At 42.9% G+C, this 18,816-nt stretch overlaps 1 protein-coding gene across 1 annotated transcript in view; it reads right to left on the bottom strand.

Moving 5' to 3' along the window:
• The window catches only part of elovl2 (ELOVL fatty acid elongase 2), a 61,274-nt gene that overhangs the window by 27,682 nt on the left and 14,776 nt on the right, over positions 1 to 18,816 (bottom strand). The window contains exon 2 of the mRNA XM_041184000.1: positions 16,774 to 16,961. Coding sequence (XP_041039934.1) covers positions 16,774 to 16,961 — 188 coding nt within the window. The remainder of the gene's footprint in view (positions 1 to 16,773; positions 16,962 to 18,816) is intronic.

The raw sequence follows: 18,816 nt of genomic DNA, 5'->3' as shown, positions 1-18,816 counted from the left end.
TTTATTTTCATTGACAATATCACTATGATCAGTTTCCAAGCGGCCCACATTGCAGCTAACTACCTTTTTTCTAATATAATTAATTATATTATTGTGTGCAGTTTTAGTCTCCTTACCTAAGAAAGGATATACTTGCCATAGAGGGAGTGCAGTGAAGGTTCACCAGACTGATTCCTGGGATGGCAGGATTGTTGTACGAGGAGAGATTGGGCCGACTAGGCCTTTATTCACTGGAGTTTAGAAGAATGACAGGAGATCTCATTGAAATGTATAAAATTCTGACAGGGATGGATAGACTAGATGCAGGGATGATATTTTCTCTGGCTGGGAGGGTCCAGAACAAGGGATCATCTCAGGATACGGGATAGACCATTTAGGACTGAGATGAGAGGAAACTTCTTCATTGAGGGTGGTGAACCTGTGGAATTCTCTACCACAGGGGGCTGTGGAGGCCAAGTCACGGAATATATTAAAGAAATAGACCCTAGACTCTAAAGGTGTCAAGGGGTATGGAGAGAGAGCAGGAGTACGGCATTGAGATAGAGGATCAGCCTTGATCATATTGAATGGCGGAGCAGGCTTGAAGGGCCTAATGACCTACTCCTGCTCCTATTTTCTGTGTTTCAATGTAATTATAACAACATTTGTGTTGATTTTGATATCCCCTGCACTTCTTTTTAAATACTCCCTTTTTGTAGTTCTTACTATCTGTTCTGTCACCCTTTACTCTTATTTGTGTAGAGGTCTTGTGGCGCAATGGGTAACATCACTGCTTCTAAACCAGAAGCTGCAGATTTGAGACCACCCCAGGACTTGATGGCCAAGGAAGGTACGTTTATAACGAGGCCCAACAGGTTGATTATCAACCTGCAAATACCTCCAACACATGCCAATGGCAGGCAGTAAGAACAGGAGAAAATTCTGGTCAGCCATGTGATGGAAAGAAGTTAGGGCATCTACCATCACTAGCCATAGCTCCAGACTGCAACATGCATGTAAAAGTGCGTGTTGCCACAGTAACTCGGGCTCCCTGACTTTTTAATACATCTTCACCACTTTTAATTGTATCCCTCCCATTTGCCAGGATTTGAGCTATTTTTTGCACTTTTGTATTTTACGCTGTCATCTTTGACACATCAAGCTGTTTCCCACCACCACCCCCCACCATCACAAATTCTTTCTTAAATACCCCCACTAATCTTCTAACAGATCTGACAAGTTTACTGTGGACAGTGCCTGTCTCATCTCATTAAATCATTAGAGTCAGCCTTACCGATATTTATTTATTTTTTATTCATTCATGGGATGTGGGCTAGGCCAGCATTTATTGCCTGTCCCTAATTGTCCATGAAGGTGGTGGTGAGCTGCTTTCTTGAACTGCTGCAGTCCATGTGGTGTAGGTACACCCACGGTGTAAGGAAGGAGTTGCAGGATTTTAACCCAGCAACAGTGAAGATACAGCAATGTATTTCCAGGTCAGGATGGTGAGTGGCTTAGAGGAGAACCTCCAGGTGGTAGTGTTCCCATGCATCTGCAGCCCTTGTCTTTCTAGATGGTAGCAGTCGTGGGTTTGGAAGATGCTGTCTAAGGAACCTTGGTGAATTCCTGCAGTACATCTTGTAGATGGTACACACTGCTGCTACTGTGTCAGTGGTGGAGGGAGTGAATGTTTGTGGATGTGGTGCCAAACAAATGCGCTGCTTTGTCCTGGACAGTGTCAAGCTTCTTGAGTGTTGTTGTAACTGCGCTCATCCAGGCAAACGGAGTATTCCGTCACATTCCTGACTTATTAGTTGGCTAAGTTTTAGAACTTTCTGGATAACTCTTCGCTTAGTAGCAGATTCACGTTTCCTTTCAAACACTACGATATACTTGATCATATTTGTTAATGTTCATGTTAAGAAAATCTGGATCCTCTCTCCATAATAAATCTAATATGGCATGCGTCCTTGTTGCTTTTAGGATAGGATTTTGCCATGGTCTTTGGAACCCCGATGTCTGGATCAAATTTGGGCCCCAAACCCGCATTTGCCAGCAATCTTCCTGGTGCCAGCCTCCAAACTGGCCTCCCCTGAGCTCACCATCCTGCTCCCGATGCTGTTGGCCCAGTCAGAGGACCAATAACTCTAGAATCTCAGCATCCTCACCAGGAGAGGTGGACATTGCTGAAGTGGATTGGAAACGGTGAGGGCGCCTCAGCATGAAGGCACCCTTGCTTGCACATTAATCATCAAATAGCCCGCATCTAGATTGGTATGTGAATTGGACTGGAGGGGAAAACTCTCTGCTGGATTAGTCTTGGCCACGATTGTGGCCTTTTATTAATGCAGTCCCCTCTTTACAATATGGAGCATTTGGGTCCAATGATCCCTAGCCGGTCACAGCGAGGCCACCTACATTGACCTAGCAGTCTCCACAAGCAGCGGGGGCCTGCTCTGATGCCAGCAAAATAGTGGAGAGGCTGAAAAATAGCTCCTAAGTGGGGCCTCAACAATGTTAATTGGCTGCCGGGTTCTGTGCAGAGGTCAACAGAATCTACTGTTACATCAGCACCGATTACCAAACTGCGCGCAGATGGTATTAAACGAGAGGTCTTTTTAGTCTCTGTGATTCAGTGACACACCAGGTTAGCATCAGGAGGCCTACATAATTTTATTGTTGAAGTTTTGCTTATTAATTCCATGAGATAAAAAAACAAACTTTAGAGAATGCAAGTTAATAAATGTCCAAGAACTCCATGCCTTTGGTAGATGTCCATGGCAGCTTTACATGGGGCCAAATCTTCTGAGCAGCAGTAATCACTGTCGGATTGCCACTCCACTCCTTTTTTCCTGGCATAGTCCAGAGCTGCAAGTTTCTCACCCAGACTTCTGACCCTAGCTTGCTGAGAAATGTGCAGTGTACCTGTTGCTGGGGCCCTTTCAGTGCAGGACAGAAGCATTGAGGGGAGTGAAGCCACACCCTCTTTTTAGCACTAGCTGCTGTAAGCTAGTACGTTTCAAGGTCCCAGCCACTTTGATAAAAGTGGGTAGATGGGGTGGGATGGTAGTTAGGGTGGGTTGGGTGCTTGGGAAGGGTGGTGGGGGGGCAGGTAGTTGGGAGGGTGGAGAGGGTAATTGAGGGATGGGGGTTAGTCAGGGGGCGGAGTGGTGGTGGGGGGTTTTGGAGGAGGTAGTCAGGGGGTGGGGTAGCCTGGGGTCGGTGAGAGGCAGGGGGGGTGGTCCAGTGGTTGTTTGGGGGGGTGGTTCAGGTTGGGTCAGTACCATAGTTACCCAGCGGTTAGAAGTGGTTTTAATCCTCCTAACTTTTCCTGGGTAACTATTCTGCTAAGAGACTGGAACTCTCTTCAAATTCAAATTAAATTGAAGTTTCAGATAGTTCCAGGTGTAGGGTAATTGCCTAATGGAAGTTTCAATTTCCCAGGTAATTCCCACCCAGCTAATTCCCATGCAGATAATAGCAAAATGCTGCTGGAAATCTGAAACAAAAACAAAATGCTGGAAAAACTCAGCAGGTCTAACAGCATCTGTGGAGAGAAAAGCAGAATTAACATTTCACAACCCCATTCCCGGAGTTTCTGATTTTCAGGAGCGCCTTTTAAGGGTGTGGGCTGATTCAGGTCACAAATCAATATGTTGGGGTAGGCATGTATGACTCTTCAGAGCTAAAGAGAAGTAAAAATGTGATGAAATTTATACTGTGTAGGGGGGATGGAGCAGGTGAAGCTGGATAGAAGGCCAGTGATAAGTGGGGGCAAAGGAGAGATTGACAAAGATGTACAGAAAAGTAGTACTTCAGCCCTGGCTTGGGGACTTCGGGGTGGGGAGGGGAGGAGGCGGTGGGGGGGGGGGGGGGGGGGTGGCTGTGTCTGGAAGGTGGGGGGGAGAGCATCTTCTGGGTTCTGGGGTACCTCCAGGTTATGACCCTCTGGGAAACAGAAGATCTGGGCCATGAATTCTGGTTTACAATTTTCTGTTTGGAGCTACTCCATATCTGTTACCTTACATACTCTTATGATGACCAGTTGCAATTTCTTTCTGTACAACTTAAAGCTCACCAGCATACCAGTAGTGTTTATGTCGAGACTGCCTTCCAGTGGCATAGTATGAATGAAATTGTAATAATTTTCCAGTAGCTTTGTAGGTAAGGATGAATAATACCTTGAAATGTAATTGTTGATTTGTATTTCTTTCATTTTTCTATGAAATACTAATATATTTTGAGTCACAAATGTTGTGTACATCAATCTATTTGCTGTAATTACATGTGGTTTTGTATTGACCCAAAGCATTAAGCCTCTCAAAGATGCCACACTTTTATTTGGGTCAGAATTGTGAAAATTTCAAAAAACTAATATTTATCAATCTAACCATTTTAGTTGATGTTTTTAGTCAGGCTATATCCAAAAATAGCCCCTTTCACTGGACAGGTAAGACAGGCTACTAATAAATAACCAAGAAACAAACTAGCAAGTAAATTGTTCTTTTCTTCAAAATTACCATTTATAAAGCAAGAAATATCAAACTAACTAATCAAATTAAACAATTTTCTTCAAAATTTTTGAGCAGTCATTCTGTTTCACCTATTCCAGTATATGTGCAGAAAATGGCATTTTTACATTTATATACTTTGACATGGGGGCACCTGGAGGACCTTCTGAACTCACCTTTCGAAAGGTTCCCGCATGCAGACTATGGTTCTCAACACCTCTGAGGTGCCGTTAGCCATGACTCTTTGTAAAGCTGCCCAACTCCTTGAAAACTATGGAGGACTAGGACACACCTACCCCAGCAATGGAACCGGCCAGATTGGGTTTGCAGGGTCCGGGCTTGTGACCTGAAGCAGCCCGCACCCTTAAAAGGCACTCCTGAAAATCAGAAACCCTGGGAATGGGGTTATGAATCCCAGAAGCAGGTTCTGGCTGCCATTTTCACCCCTCCCTGACTCCATGAAAATCCAGCCCCCAGTCCTTGTACCAGCAGCTAATGAGAGCACCTTTTCTTTGTCTACCTTATCTAAACATGTCATAATATTGTACACCTTGAACAGACCTCCCCATAATCTCCTTTGCTTCAAAAGAACAACCCCTGTTTCTCCAACTTAACCTTGGAACTAAAATACCTCATCCCTGGAACCATTCTGGTAAATCTTCTCTGAACCCTCTCAAGAACCTTTGCACCCTTCCTAAAGTTGTGGCCTAGCCAGAGCTTTATAACCTTCCCTGCTTTGGTAGTTAACACTTCTATTAAGAAGCCCAAGATCCCATACGCTTTTCTAACCACTCTCAATACTGTCTCTCCCTATCCCTGCTGCCAAAATGTATCACCTCACACTTCTCTGCATTAAATTCCATCTTCCACAAGTCAGCGCATTCTGCTAGCCTAACTATGTTCTGTTGCTATCAATTGGTATCACCTGCTCTGCATGCTACACCTCTAAGTTTGGTATCATTGGCAAATTTTGAAATTTTATTCTATATTCCAATATCTTATTAATTTATATATATCATAAAAGCAGTGGGTCCAGCATTAACCCTTGGTCTGTTCAAGGTGTACAATATTATGACATATTTAGATAAGATAGACAAAGAAAAGCTGCTCCCATTAGCTGATGGTACAAGGACAAGGGGCTAGATTTTCATGGAGTCACTGAGGCCACTGACCTTTGGAGAACATGAATGTCTACCATCCTCCAGTCTGGAAAACAACCATTTACCATGACTCATTGTTGTCCATTCTTAAGCCTTTTTTTATCCAAGCTGAAACCAACCCTCTTATTCCATGAGCCTTGATTTTTTTAAAATCAGCCTTTTTATGTGGTACTTTGTCAAAGGCTTTCTTAAAATCCATTTAGACAACATTTATCATCAATTCTGCAACTTCAAAAAATTCAATGACATAGTCAAATACAATATGCTTTTTATAATCAGTGCTGGTCTCCTTAATTAACTCAAGCCTCTCCAAGATACTTTCATTGATTTTTGTTTCTAAAAATGGACACACTGATATCAGACAGACTGCCCTCAGATAATGGGAATATCCTTGTATCCTTTCTTGAATAAGAATGTCACATTTGTCACTCTCCAATCCTCAGCACCTCTCCAAATCTAGCGAAGATTGAAAGATTATGGCAAGCCTTTCCACTTCCCCATTCTCACTTCACCCCTGTGCTTACTGACCTACATTGGCTCCCACAACCCCTCAATTTTAAAATTCTCATCCTTGTTTTCAGATCAATTCATGCCCTTTCCTGTCTCTATCTTTGTAATTGCCGCAGTCCTACAATCTTCCGAGATATCTGCTGTCCTCTAATTCCAGCCTCTTGAGCAACACCAAAGTTAACTGCTTCACCATTGGTGGCCATGCCTTCAGCTGCCCTAAGCTCTGGAATTCCATCCATAAACCTGTCTTTCCTCCACTAAGACCCTCCTTAAAACCTACTTCTTTGTCCAAACTTTTGGTCATCTAACAGCTCGTTTTGTAGCCCAATGTCAAATTTTGCTTTATACTTTTTCTATGAATCACCTTGGGACATTTTGTTACATTATGCTATATAAATGCTGTATAAATGCAAGCTTTTGTTGAATGTCATGCAGTATCTGGTCCTGCAAGAGAGACTGAAGTGTGTCAGTGAGTGCAGTGTAATGGTGATATGGCTATCATGTTTGGAAAGCTGCCAGTGTACGTGAGCTGTGAGAGGTGGTGTAAGGCTTTCAAAAGTGCTAAGTATGTGATGGTCAGGTAATGGTAGAAGTGAGGCCTGATTTATAGAGATTGTTGGTAGCTGGGTGATGGTTGTCATGAATTGAGCAGTTGATGAGGCTTGTGGTGCAGTTGGTAGGATATTAAGATTTGAAGGTAAACTCACTGATCTTGACTAATTTTGAGAGATCATTAATCTCCCTGCACTGCATCCAAGTTTTTGCAGCTATTCTCCTGGCATTGACCTTCACCGCTATCTTTTCCCAGTGCCACCTGGACATCCTAAGGATAAAAAACATCTCCTCTGTTCCACCTCTTCAAACAAGACCTCCTGTGCAATGTCCCAAAATCTTGGCGCATTCTCTCCACCATAGTCAGTCTTTGTTGAATCTTCCACGCCATAATTTTGAAAATACCTCACTTTCTGAGGTGCAGTATGCCTTTAAGTCGAGCTGGGTGCTCACGACATCATGTCCCCCTACTGGTATATGAGTTGATGAACAGTGCATTCAGTGAGCATGGAAAGTACACGTGATGTCTTGCCTACAATGCATCGACAGGGGCAGGTTATTCATGCGTTTCAATCCCTCTGTCTGTTTTCAGGATGTATCCAATTTCATACTCAATGTCTCAACAAACTCATCAAATGCCAGCAGAGAGATTGATCAGTGAACAGTCCCACTGGAAATTCTTTCACTCAAATACTGATTGGGGAAAGTGAGTTCCAGTCGAGCACTTGGGTGTTCTAACTTTTCCTTTCCTTTCCTTATTTCATTTTTTGAGATTATCTATTTTTTGGTGAAAATGAAATCCTGGCCTTTCTTGAATACAGCTTGGATGGGATAACGTCTTCTCAAAATCATAAATCAAGATTTTATAGAAAATAAATTTGGGTAAATAACCATGTAATTTGGCCAAAATAGAAAGAAAATGTTACATAAAATGGCACCCAGTATAAGACACTCTTATAAAAGCTTCATGCAATATCAACCCCATCTTGACCTATCTTGGGATGGTTTAACTCGCCATAGTTCAAATATCATGGTTTATTGCTAAAGGGCCAAAGTCCAGACAACTAAGAGCTAGATGTAGTAGCATGTAAATTAAATCAAGGACTTGGAAAAGTGGATAGGCTATTTTAGTTATTGAGTGGCTTGTTCTATTTTGGCCTAGCAAACAGCCACTGGCCCATTATAAGCCATATGGAATCACTGAATTATAGAATAGTTGCAATACAGCTGAAGCAATTTGGCCATCGCATCTGTACCAGCTCTCTGCAAGAGCAATTTACCTAGCACCACTCCCCTGCCTTTTCCTCATAGGCCTGTAAATTTTCCCTCTTCAGGTAATGATCCAAATCTCTTTTGAAAAAACCACAATTGAATCTCCTTCATCACATTCTCAATCACTGGATTCCAGATCCAAAGGGACACAAGAATAAGGGAAGTAAACACGTGGCTAAAGAGTGGTGCAAGAAAGAGGGGTTCCATTTCGTGGGGCATTGGCATCAGTATTGGAACATAGGCAAAAGTGGACATTGGGCTGCTGGAAAATAATGCTGGAGAAGTAGTAGTGGGGAACAAAGAAATAGCGGAGGAACTGAATAGGTACTTTGCGTCAGTCTTCACAGTGGAAGACACGAGTAACATTCCCAAAGTTCAAGAGAGTTGGGGGGCAGAGGTGAGTATGGTGGCCATTACCAAGGAGAAGGTGCTAGAAAAACTGAAAGGTCTGAAGGTGGATAAATCACCTGGACCAGATGGATTACACCCCAGAGTTCTGAAGGAGACAGCTGAAGAGATAGTGGAGGCATTAGTGGTGATCTTTCAGGAATCACTCGAGTCAGGGAGGGTCCCAGAGGACTGGAAAATCACTAATGTAACCCCCCTGTTTAAGAAGGGAGTGAGGCAAAAGACGGAAAATTACAGGCCGATTAGCCTGACCTCGGTCGTTGGTAAGATTTTAGAGTCCATTATTAAGGATGAGATTTCAGAATACTTGGAAGTGCATGGTAAAATAGGGCAAAGTCAGCATGGTTTCATCAAGGGGAGGTCATGCCTGACAAATCTGTTAGAATTCTTTGAGGAGGTAACGAGTAGGTTAGACAAAGGAGAGCCAATGGATGTTATCTACTTGGACTTCCAGAAGGCCTTTGACAAGGTGCCGCACAGGAGGCTGCTCAGTAAGATAAGAGCCCATGGTGTTAGAGGCAAGTTACTAGCATGGATAGAAGATTGGCTGTCTGGCAGGAGGCAGAGAGTGGGGATAAGGGGGTCCTTCTCAGGATGGCGGCTGGTGACTAGTGAAGTTCCGCAGGGGTCAGTGTTGGGACCACAACTTTTCACTTTATACATTAACGATCTAGATGAAGGAACTGAGGGCATCCTGGCTAAGTTTGCAGATGATAGAAAGATAGGTGGAAGGACAGGTAGTATTGAGGAGGTGGGGAGGCTGCTGAAGGATTTGGACAGGTTGGGAGAATGGGCAAAGAAGTGGCAGATGGAATACAATGTGGGGAAGTATGAGGTCATGCACTTTGGTAGGAAGAATAGAGGCATAGACTATTTTCTAAATGGGGAGAGAATTCAGAAATTTGAAGTGCAAAGGGACTTGGGAGTCCTCGTCCAGGATTCTCTTAAGGTTAACTTGCAGGTTGAGTTGGTAGTTAGGAAGGCAAATGCAATGTTGGCATTTACTTTGAAAGGACTAGAATATAAAAACAGGGATGTGCTGCTGAGGCTTTATAAGGCTCTGGTCAGACCACATTTAGAATATTGTGAGCAATTTTGGGCCCCGTATCTCAGGAAGGATGTTCTGGCCCTGGAGAGGGTCCAGAGGAAGTTCACGAGAACGATCCCAGGAATGAAAGGCTTAACATATGAGGAACGTTTGAGGACTCTGGGTCTATACTCAATGGAGTTTAGAACGATGAGGGGAGATCTGATTGAAACTTACAGAATACTGAAAGGCCTGGATAGAGTGGAAGTGGGAAAGATGTTTCCACTAGTAGGAGAGACTAGGACCTGAGGGCACAGCCTCAGAGTAAAGGGAAGACCTTTTAGAACAGAGAAGAGGAGAAACTTCTTTAGCCAGAGAGTGGTGAATCTATGGAATTCATTGGCACAGAAGGCTGTGGAGGCCAGGTCATTGAGTGTATTTAAGACCGAGATAGATAGGTTCTTGATTGGTAAGGGGATCAAAGATTACGGAGAGAAGGCGGGAGAATGGGGTTGAGAAACTTATCAGCCATGATTGAATGGCGAAGCAGACTTGATGAGCCGAATGGCCTAATTTCTGCTCCTATGTCTTATGGTTTTATGGTCAAACAACACATTGTTTAAAAAAGAAAGTTTCCCCTTATGTCACCATTACTTCTTTTACCAACCGCATTAAATCAGTGTCCTCTGGTTCACAATCCTTCCACCAATGGGAACAGTTTCTCCCTATCTACTCTGTCCAAACACTTCTTCATTTTGAATATCTCTATCAAATCTCCTCTCAACCTTCTCTTCAAGGAGAACAGCCCCAGCTTCCCCAATTTATGTAACCTATGAACCATTCTCATGAATCTTTTCTCCACTCTCTCTGATACCTACACATCCTTCTTAGAGTCTGGTGCCTACAACTGGATGGAATCCTCTATTTGAGGCTGAACCAGTGTTTTATATGGGTTTACCTTAACTGCTTTTGTACTCCTTGCCCCAATCCAGACCCCCATTTGCTTTATTAACTGCTCTTTCAACTTCCCGTCACCTTCAATGATATGTGCACTTACACTTCCAGGTCTCTCTGCTCCTCCAACCTCTATAGAATCATAACCTTTAGTTTATTTTGCCTCTCCCTGTTCTGCCAACCAAAATGAATCACTTTACACTTCTATGTATTAAATTTAATATGCCACTTGTCTGTCCATTCCACTAGACTGTGTATGTCCTTTAGAAGTTTAACACAATCTTTCTCATAATTTGAATGCAATACTTCCAAGGTCCAGATTTTCACAGAGTCGTGGAGACTTCATGCTTTAGCTAAAATGGTGGCATGACCCCAGAACCGGAAGTCCCACCCTCATTTCCAACAGATCCTATTTTGCCAGTAAGGGAAGGGAGAGGGATATAATTCACACATGGGGGAACCCTTCAGTGTCATTTGAACTCAGTATTTAAATATATTGATTGGATTATTATCAGAGTGTTTTATTTATATAGTGAAGTCTGTAATAGATGCTTAGAGCTTTATTTTATTTCATCTCAGCGTGACTCCTGAGGTCTGCCCATGGTGGATACTGGATGAGTTGGCATGGAGCGTGCACGAGCAAAGGTTAGTGTGTTGGGATCAGGGTTGGCATGACTAGGCGCTAGGTTGGGGTTATGGGGATGAGCGGAGGAGCATATGTTAGCACTAAGTTTGTACAGGAGCTATAAGGGGTCATGGGGATGAGTGGGTCATAGGTTAGCATGACATTTGAGGTGAACAGAGTCAAATGTCTTCAGGACAAACACGCATAGCACATAGCCAATCACCCCAAGCATCCAATCCTCCAACGCTGACCTCATATGCAAAATTTACAATTGATTATGCAAATCAAGACTTGGTCCAACACCGCACATGAAAAAACATCAACCTCGACTGTAAACTAAACTGGTCTTTTTTTTAAAGTGCTGAACACTCATGCATCAAAGTGACAGGAGAACCCATCACAGGTTAGCATGGAGGGTATGAAGGTCATGGAGATGAGTGGGGGGGACAGAGGTTGACGTGGAGAATCTGAGGGGCCATGGTGAGGGTGGGTGGAGGAGCATGGGTTGGCCTGAGTTGGCATGGATGGGGCATGGGTGGGGGTGTGTGCAGTTTAGATGGCTTCAACCCCACAAATGAAACAAATTCCCACAGCATTGAGGCAGATCTTTTAACAAAGCCACCTCAGCACTTGGCAGCTCCTGTGGCTGCCTCTGACCGTTTCTGGGAGATGGCAGGCCCGACTCCTGAACACACCTGCACCCCCCGGAGTGAAGATCTCATAGTTCGGGGCACCTTTCCCCCAAGGTGGGTGCGGCGAGCCTGGGAATTTCCTGACTGTGCACTATCCTTGGAAGTGAAAAGCTGCACCCAAGTTTCCTGCCCTGCAAGATTTGAAATCATGCCCTGTAGACCAAAGTCTAGATCATTAATATATATATACATCACAAACAGCAGGGGTTCTGACACTGACTCGTGGGGGATCCCCACTATAATCCTTCCTCCAGTCTGTAAAACAACAATTTATCTATTTCCTGTTACTCAATTTCTTGTCCAGGTTGCTACTGCCCCTATAATAATAGAGATAAAAACAAAAAACTGCAGATGCTGGAAATCCAAAACAAAAACAGAATTCCTGGAAAAACTCAGCAGGTCTGGCAGCATCGGCGGAGAAGAAAAGAGTTGACGTTTCGAGTCCTCATGACCCTTCAATAGAACTTCAGTTTTTGCTACTGCCCTTTCTATTCCATCAGCTCTAACTTTGCTCTGTTGCATGACATTTTATCAAATGCCTCTTGGAAGTCCTTGTACACCACACTAGTTGCATTACTCTCACCAACCCTCCCTGTTATCTCATGAAAAAATTCAAATTAGTTAAACACGATTTACCTTTAACACGTCTATGCTGGCTTCAGTTAATTAATCCACATCCGCATCCAAGTGACTGTGAATTTTATCCCTAATTACTGTTTCTAAAATCTTTCCCACCAATAAGCTTAAACTTCTTGTTGCTGGATTTATTTTTACACCCTTTTTTGAACAAGTTCTCTGGCACTTCCCCTGTATCTAAGAATAATTAGAAAATTATTGCCAGTCTCTCTGCAATTTCCACCCTTATTTCCCTCAGTATTCTTGGATGCATTTCATCTGGTCCTGGTGACTTAGCAACTTTAAGTACAGACAGCCTATCTAATGCCTATCAAGTGTCTGAACTTTCTGAACTGTATCCCTCTCCGCAGATGCTGTTAGACCTGCTGAGGTTTTCCAGGTATTTTTGTTTTTGGTCTGAACTTTCTCCTCTTTCATCATGATGAGCAGCATATTCTTTGTTGGTAAAGACAAATACAAAGTATTTATTTAGTGGCTCAGTCATGCCCCCTGCCTCCATGTGTAAATCCCCTTTTGGGTCCATAATTGGCCTCACTCCTTCTTTTACTGCCCTTTTACTGTGTATAGGCCTATAGAAGACTTTTGGATTCTCTTTTATGTTAGCTGCCAGTCATTTCCCATACTCTTCCTTTGCTTCTCATTTATTTTTTCAATTTCCTTCTGAACCTTCTACATTCAGCCTGGTTCTCAGTTGTGTTACCCACCTGAAATCTGTCATGCTTACTTTTTTTGCTTCGTCTTACTCACTGTCTCTTTTGTCGTCCAGAGAGCTCAAGAATTGTTTTCCCAACTGTTCCCCCTAATGGGAATGTTCCTTGACTATGTCCAAACTATCTCCTCTTTAAAGGCAGCCTATTGCTCAGTTAGTTTTGCTTGCCAATTTTTATTTCCAATTCATCTTGATAGATCTGTTCTCATCCCCATTGAAGTTTACCCTCTCCCAGTTAATTATTCTTACTCTTAATTGTTCCTTGTGCTTTGCCATAGCCAATCTAAACCTTACGATATGATGATCACTGTTCTTTAAATGTTCCTTTGATCCACATGGCTGATCTCTTTCCCAAAAACCAGGTCCTCCTTTCTCATTGGAGTGGAAAACTACTGGTGTAGAAAAATTCTCCTGAACACACTCTAGGGAATTCTTGGCCTTCTCTGTCCTTTCCACTACTACTATCCCAATTTAATCCAGATAATTAAAGTCCCCTTTAGTAACTGCTCTATAATTCTTGCACTTTTCAAATTTGCTTGCAAATTTCCTCTACATATTTCCCACTAGTTGGTGGCCTAAAGAATACACTAAGAAATGTAATGGTACCTCTATTGTTTCTTAGCTCTAGCCAGGTAAGTTTTGTCCTGGACCCGTCCGGGATATCCTCCCTCTCCAGTACTATAATGTTTTCTTTAATTAACACTGCCACCCTCCTCCTTTCTTTTCTTCCCTACCTTTCCTGAACACCTATCCAGGAATATTTAATACCCAGTCCTGTCCTTCTGAGCTAGGTCTCCATAATCGCCACATCATCATATTTCCATTGAGGCTCTGAAGAAGAGTCATACAGATTAGAAATGTTAGCTGTTTCTCTCTCTACAGATGCTGTCAGGCCTGCTGAATTTTTCCTGCATTTTCTGTTTTGATTTCAGATTTCCAGCATTTGTAGTATTTTGCTTTTATCAGATTTCCATGTGGCTATCTGTGCCTGCAACTCAGCAACCTTATTTACCATGTTCTGTGTGTTCACAAAAATGCACAGCAATCTTAACTTAGGCCTTATTACATTCCATTTTACTTTGTCCTCACCTAGTACCTTACTACTTCCTACTCTAGTGCTATCTGTCTCTCCCAATTTTATGTGCACCTTGGTATTCCCCTCTCATATTATCTACTGGTCCCCACATCCCTGCCAAATTAGTTTAAGCCTTCCCTAGTAACAGTAGCAAATCACCCTACAAGGAAATTGGTTCTGGCTTCTGTTTAGGTACAACCCATCCAGCCTGCACAGATCCCATCTCCCCCGGAACTGGTCCCAATGACCCTAGAATCTAAAGCCCTCCTTCTGTATCATCTCTCCATCCTTCTATTTCTATACTCACCTGCCTTTGGTTCCAGGAGTAATCCAAAAATTACTAGCTTTGAGGTCCTTTTTCTAGTTTCCTTCTTAGCACCTTAAACTCTGGCTGCAGGACCACCACACCCCTCTTTCAGCCTATGTCATTGTAGGCTACAACTACTCTCCCCACTTCAAGAGGACTCTGCAGCTGCTCAGTGACATCTTTGACCCTGCCACCAGCAGGGCAACACGCCATCCTGGATTCAATGTGCGGCTACAGAAATGCCTCCCTGTTCTCCTATAACTATTGCATATGTGTGGGCTTATGATCATAAATCAAGACACAGTCAGCAACTGTACAGGGAATTGTGGTCCCTTCTGAAAAAATATAAAATTATTGCAAATTAATCTTTGATGTTCTGGGAACATAGGAGCAGGGGAATGGCCAGTTCAGCCGTTTGATTAGATCAGGGCTGACCTATATCTTAATTTCATCTACTCCATAACTCTTAATACCCTTGCCTAACAAAAATTTATCAATCTCAGTTTTGAACTTTTCAATTGATTCTTCTCCCAAGAAGCAATTGAGGATGAGAGTTCCAGATTTCCATGACCCCTTTGTCTGAAGAAGTGCTTCCGGAAATGACCCCTGATTGTTCCTCCTCCTCCTGGACTCCCTCACCAAAAAAAAAATTTCTCTGTATCGCCAATTTTAATTAATCTTAGGCCGCTCAATTAGATGATCCCTTAATCTTCATGCAATCTGTCCTAATAATTTAACCCTTTGAGCCCAAGTATCATTTTGGTGAACCTGTTGTTGTAACCCTCCAAATATGCCCTTGCTGAGATGTGGTGACCAGAAATTAGTGCAGCCTAACCAGAGCTTTATATAGCTTCAACATAACTTACACAGCTTTACTTTATGGGAGACTGAAATAAAAAGTCCTTGATAGAGTAAATAAGGAGATACTGTTTCCGGTGGCTGAACAGTCTAGCAGCAGGACCAGAGGCAACATGAGAAAACTTGTTTATTTTTTTTGCACAGCTAGTCGTTGTGATCTGTAAAATACAGCCTAAAGGGATGGTGGAAACAATTCAACACTTAAATTTTTGGATAAATATTTGAAGGGGAAAAAATTACTGGGCTATGGGGAAAGTACAGGGGACTGGGACTAATTGGATAGCTCTACCAAAAAGCCAGCACAGGCATGATGGGCCAAATGGCCTCCTCCTGTGCTGAATCATTTTATTCATCTATTAGCATTTTTTATTTTCCCTTGTACCTGTCCATGAACTTTTAGTGATTTCTGCCCTTGGACCTCAAAATCTCTGTTTTCCCCCAGTTCCTAACTTGCCATCATTTAGAAATTATTCTGATCCATCTTCCTTAGGTTCTATGTGAATGACTTCATTCTTCTCCACATTGAACTCCCATCTGCCAGTTTTATCCACTTAAATTATCAATTTAAGTAACTTTCTGAACCTATCTACATTATTTACTGTGCCACCTAACATAGTGTTGTCAGCTCTTCATACTGCTATATTACTGCCTTTTCCTTTTTCAAAGTTATTTATAAACAGTGAAAAACTGAGACCTCAGTACAAATCTCTGGAAAACATCACTAGTCCCACCCTGCAAGTTAGAGAACATGACCATTGTCCATACTCTCAATTTTCTCACTCCTAACCAAGGTTTTGATAGAATGGATAGAGAGAGACTATTTCCACTTGTGGGGAAGAACATAACTAGACACCATCAATATAAGATAGTCACCGAGAAATCCAATAGGAAATTCAGAAGAAACATTGTTACCAAAGAGTGGCGAGAATGTGAACTCACTACCACAGGGAGTGGCTGAAGCAAATAGTGCTAGGCAAGCATATAAAAGAGAAGGGAATAGGGAATTATGGTAAAAGGTTTGGATGAGGAAAGATGGGAGGAGACTCAAGTGGAGCATAAACCTCAGCATGTACCGGTTGGGCAAAATAGCCTGTTTCTATGCCTTTTATCCTAAGTAATGCTATGTGATCTTGTTTGCAATTTTCTAATCATGTCAATAGATTGCCTCCAATGCCAGCTCTCATATTTGTCAACTGCCCCATATGTGGAACATTATTGAATGCCCTCTGGAAGTCCATATAAATAACATCCACATACACTTTATGTGCCACATTAGCTACATTTTCAAAAAAATCGACTGTTTGTTAGACATGGCCTTTACAAATCTACGCAAGCTTTCTCTGGGTCAGTTCCAACCAAAGGCTTTTAGACTGAAATGTCCATGAATGACACTTTTTTGTGAATTGTGTTAAATTTGTTTTGCTCCAAATCTTGACATGAGTACAGTACTTCAGTAAATGAATTCTACAGTTCATTCAGATTTTAGGTAAAATCTTACCTCAATAAACATGTAGAGCGAGAGAAGCATTACTCCAAGGTTATATATTATTAAGTGAATCCTGAGAGAGAATGCAGGTTTTTCCTTCATATACTTTGTTCCCAGCCATATAGTGAATAGGTAGAAGAGTGTAAGGAGGAATGTAGGTAAATAGGAATCCAGCATAAGCCATCCTCTAACCCTGTGATCTAAAAATGAAAAAGAAAATCTCTTCAGATCTGGATCCCTGTGTTTAACAATTGCTATTATATTAAACCCCAAATATATAGACAAAGTGCAACCAAAACCTTCCTGAGTCATTTCAGAAATTAATCAACACGAAAGTTGATGTTTCTTCGGCTAAAATTTACATTTTTGTAATAATTCCATGACCCTTCAAAATCTGTAAGAATACTTGTGCCTGAATTTAACATCACCCTTGTGGTTGCCTGGCACTACTGACATCACATGAAATCGAACGTGATGACCTCGAAGGGGGTTCCCGAAGTCAGCACACCACATGGCGATATTACACTAGGTGGACTTGCCCGAATGTCGAAGCCCACACAATGTCAATTAAAGGGCCAATTGAACCAATTAAAGGGGCAATCCACTGCAATTTTTGAGAGGCCCATGCATTTTTACAGTCGTCATATGGGAAAAATGGGAAAGCGAGGATTGCACTTTTCTCATTTTCTACATCCAGGGCAGGATATAATGCTCAGGAGAAATGCAGAAGTGAGGAGGTATTAGTTCAAAAGTAAGTTGAAAGTCTGGATAGTATTGATTTATTTGATAGTGAAGCGCCTACTTAGGTAAAACCTCTGCAAAGCAGAAGGTGAAAAATGGGCATTGTTTATTCATCTGCAGGCACTTCCTCAGATGAGGAGGAGAGGGCAAGAAGGGAGAGGAGGTCAGCTGGCTGACATCGTCATAGAATCTGCCCGCAAGACCAAGCAGCGCAACCGGAAGGGATCAAAGGCCAGCAAGCCTTGCAAAGGAAAAGGGGCAGGATGAGGCACTGGAACAGGATTAGATCCAGCTATCTCGAGATGACCGAGGTGGAGTGCTGAAGAAGGATCCGCCTCTCGAGGGAGACAGTGATTTCTATCTGAGAGATCATCAGGCCTGAGATAGCTTCCAACTGTGTAGGTGGGCACCCAGTGCTAATGGTGCTAAAAGTATTGTCACCCTCAATTTTTATGCCTTAGGTTCCTTCCAGGATTCTGTTGGTGATCCGTGCGGTGTGTCACAATCTGCAACACACAGCTGCATAAAGCTTGTTCAGAGGGTCAACACATTCATACAATTCAAGATGGGCGAGGACAGCCAGGCAGAGCATTCCTGAGGATTTGCAGCTATTGCAAGGATTCAGAGCTATGGATTGCACCCATGTGCCCATCAAGGCACCTGCTGGAGAGCCAGGGGCCATTATGAATTGTAAGGGTTTCCATTCGCTCAGTGTCCAGCTAGTGTGCGATCACCAACAGCAGATCGCCAAGGTTTGTGTAAGGTATCCTGGGAGTTGCCATGATTCTCTGTTACTCCCAAGTTCCAAGGCTGCTCATAGGCCCTGCACGCTTGGATGGCTGGCTGGTGGGGGATAAAGGATACCCTCTGAAATGGTGGCTGATGACACCAATCAGACATCCAAGAATGCCCACAGAGGAGAGGTATGACAGAAGCCATGCTGAGGCCGTAATAGGCCTCCTGAAAATGAGGTTCCATTGTCTGGATCAGTCTGGAGGATCTCTTCAATATCCTCTGGAACGCACGTCACTCATTGTCATTGTGTGCTGTGCCCTGCACAATCTGGCTCTCTCTTGGGGAAATCAAATAGACTGTGATGTGCTTCCACAATCAACTGAGAAAATCTCCAGCACAGACTCCGAGGAAGAAGCTGCTCAGCCGCAGGGTCATGATGATGACCCAGCGATGAGGCAGCTTTTGAGAGCCAGGGATGCTTTGGTTGAAAGGAGCTTCCAATGGGCCTCCAGAGGCAACATTCCAAGTCACCGGAAAGAAACAGTCACTTTATTGCTTGGAGCTCATGAAGCCCTCTTG

The sequence above is a fragment of the Carcharodon carcharias genome, chromosome 3 (genome assembly GCF_017639515.1).
Source record: "Carcharodon carcharias isolate sCarCar2 chromosome 3, sCarCar2.pri, whole genome shotgun sequence".
NCBI lineage: Eukaryota > Metazoa > Chordata > Chondrichthyes > Lamniformes > Lamnidae > Carcharodon > Carcharodon carcharias.
This window is presented reverse-complemented; position numbering and strand designations above follow the sequence as displayed.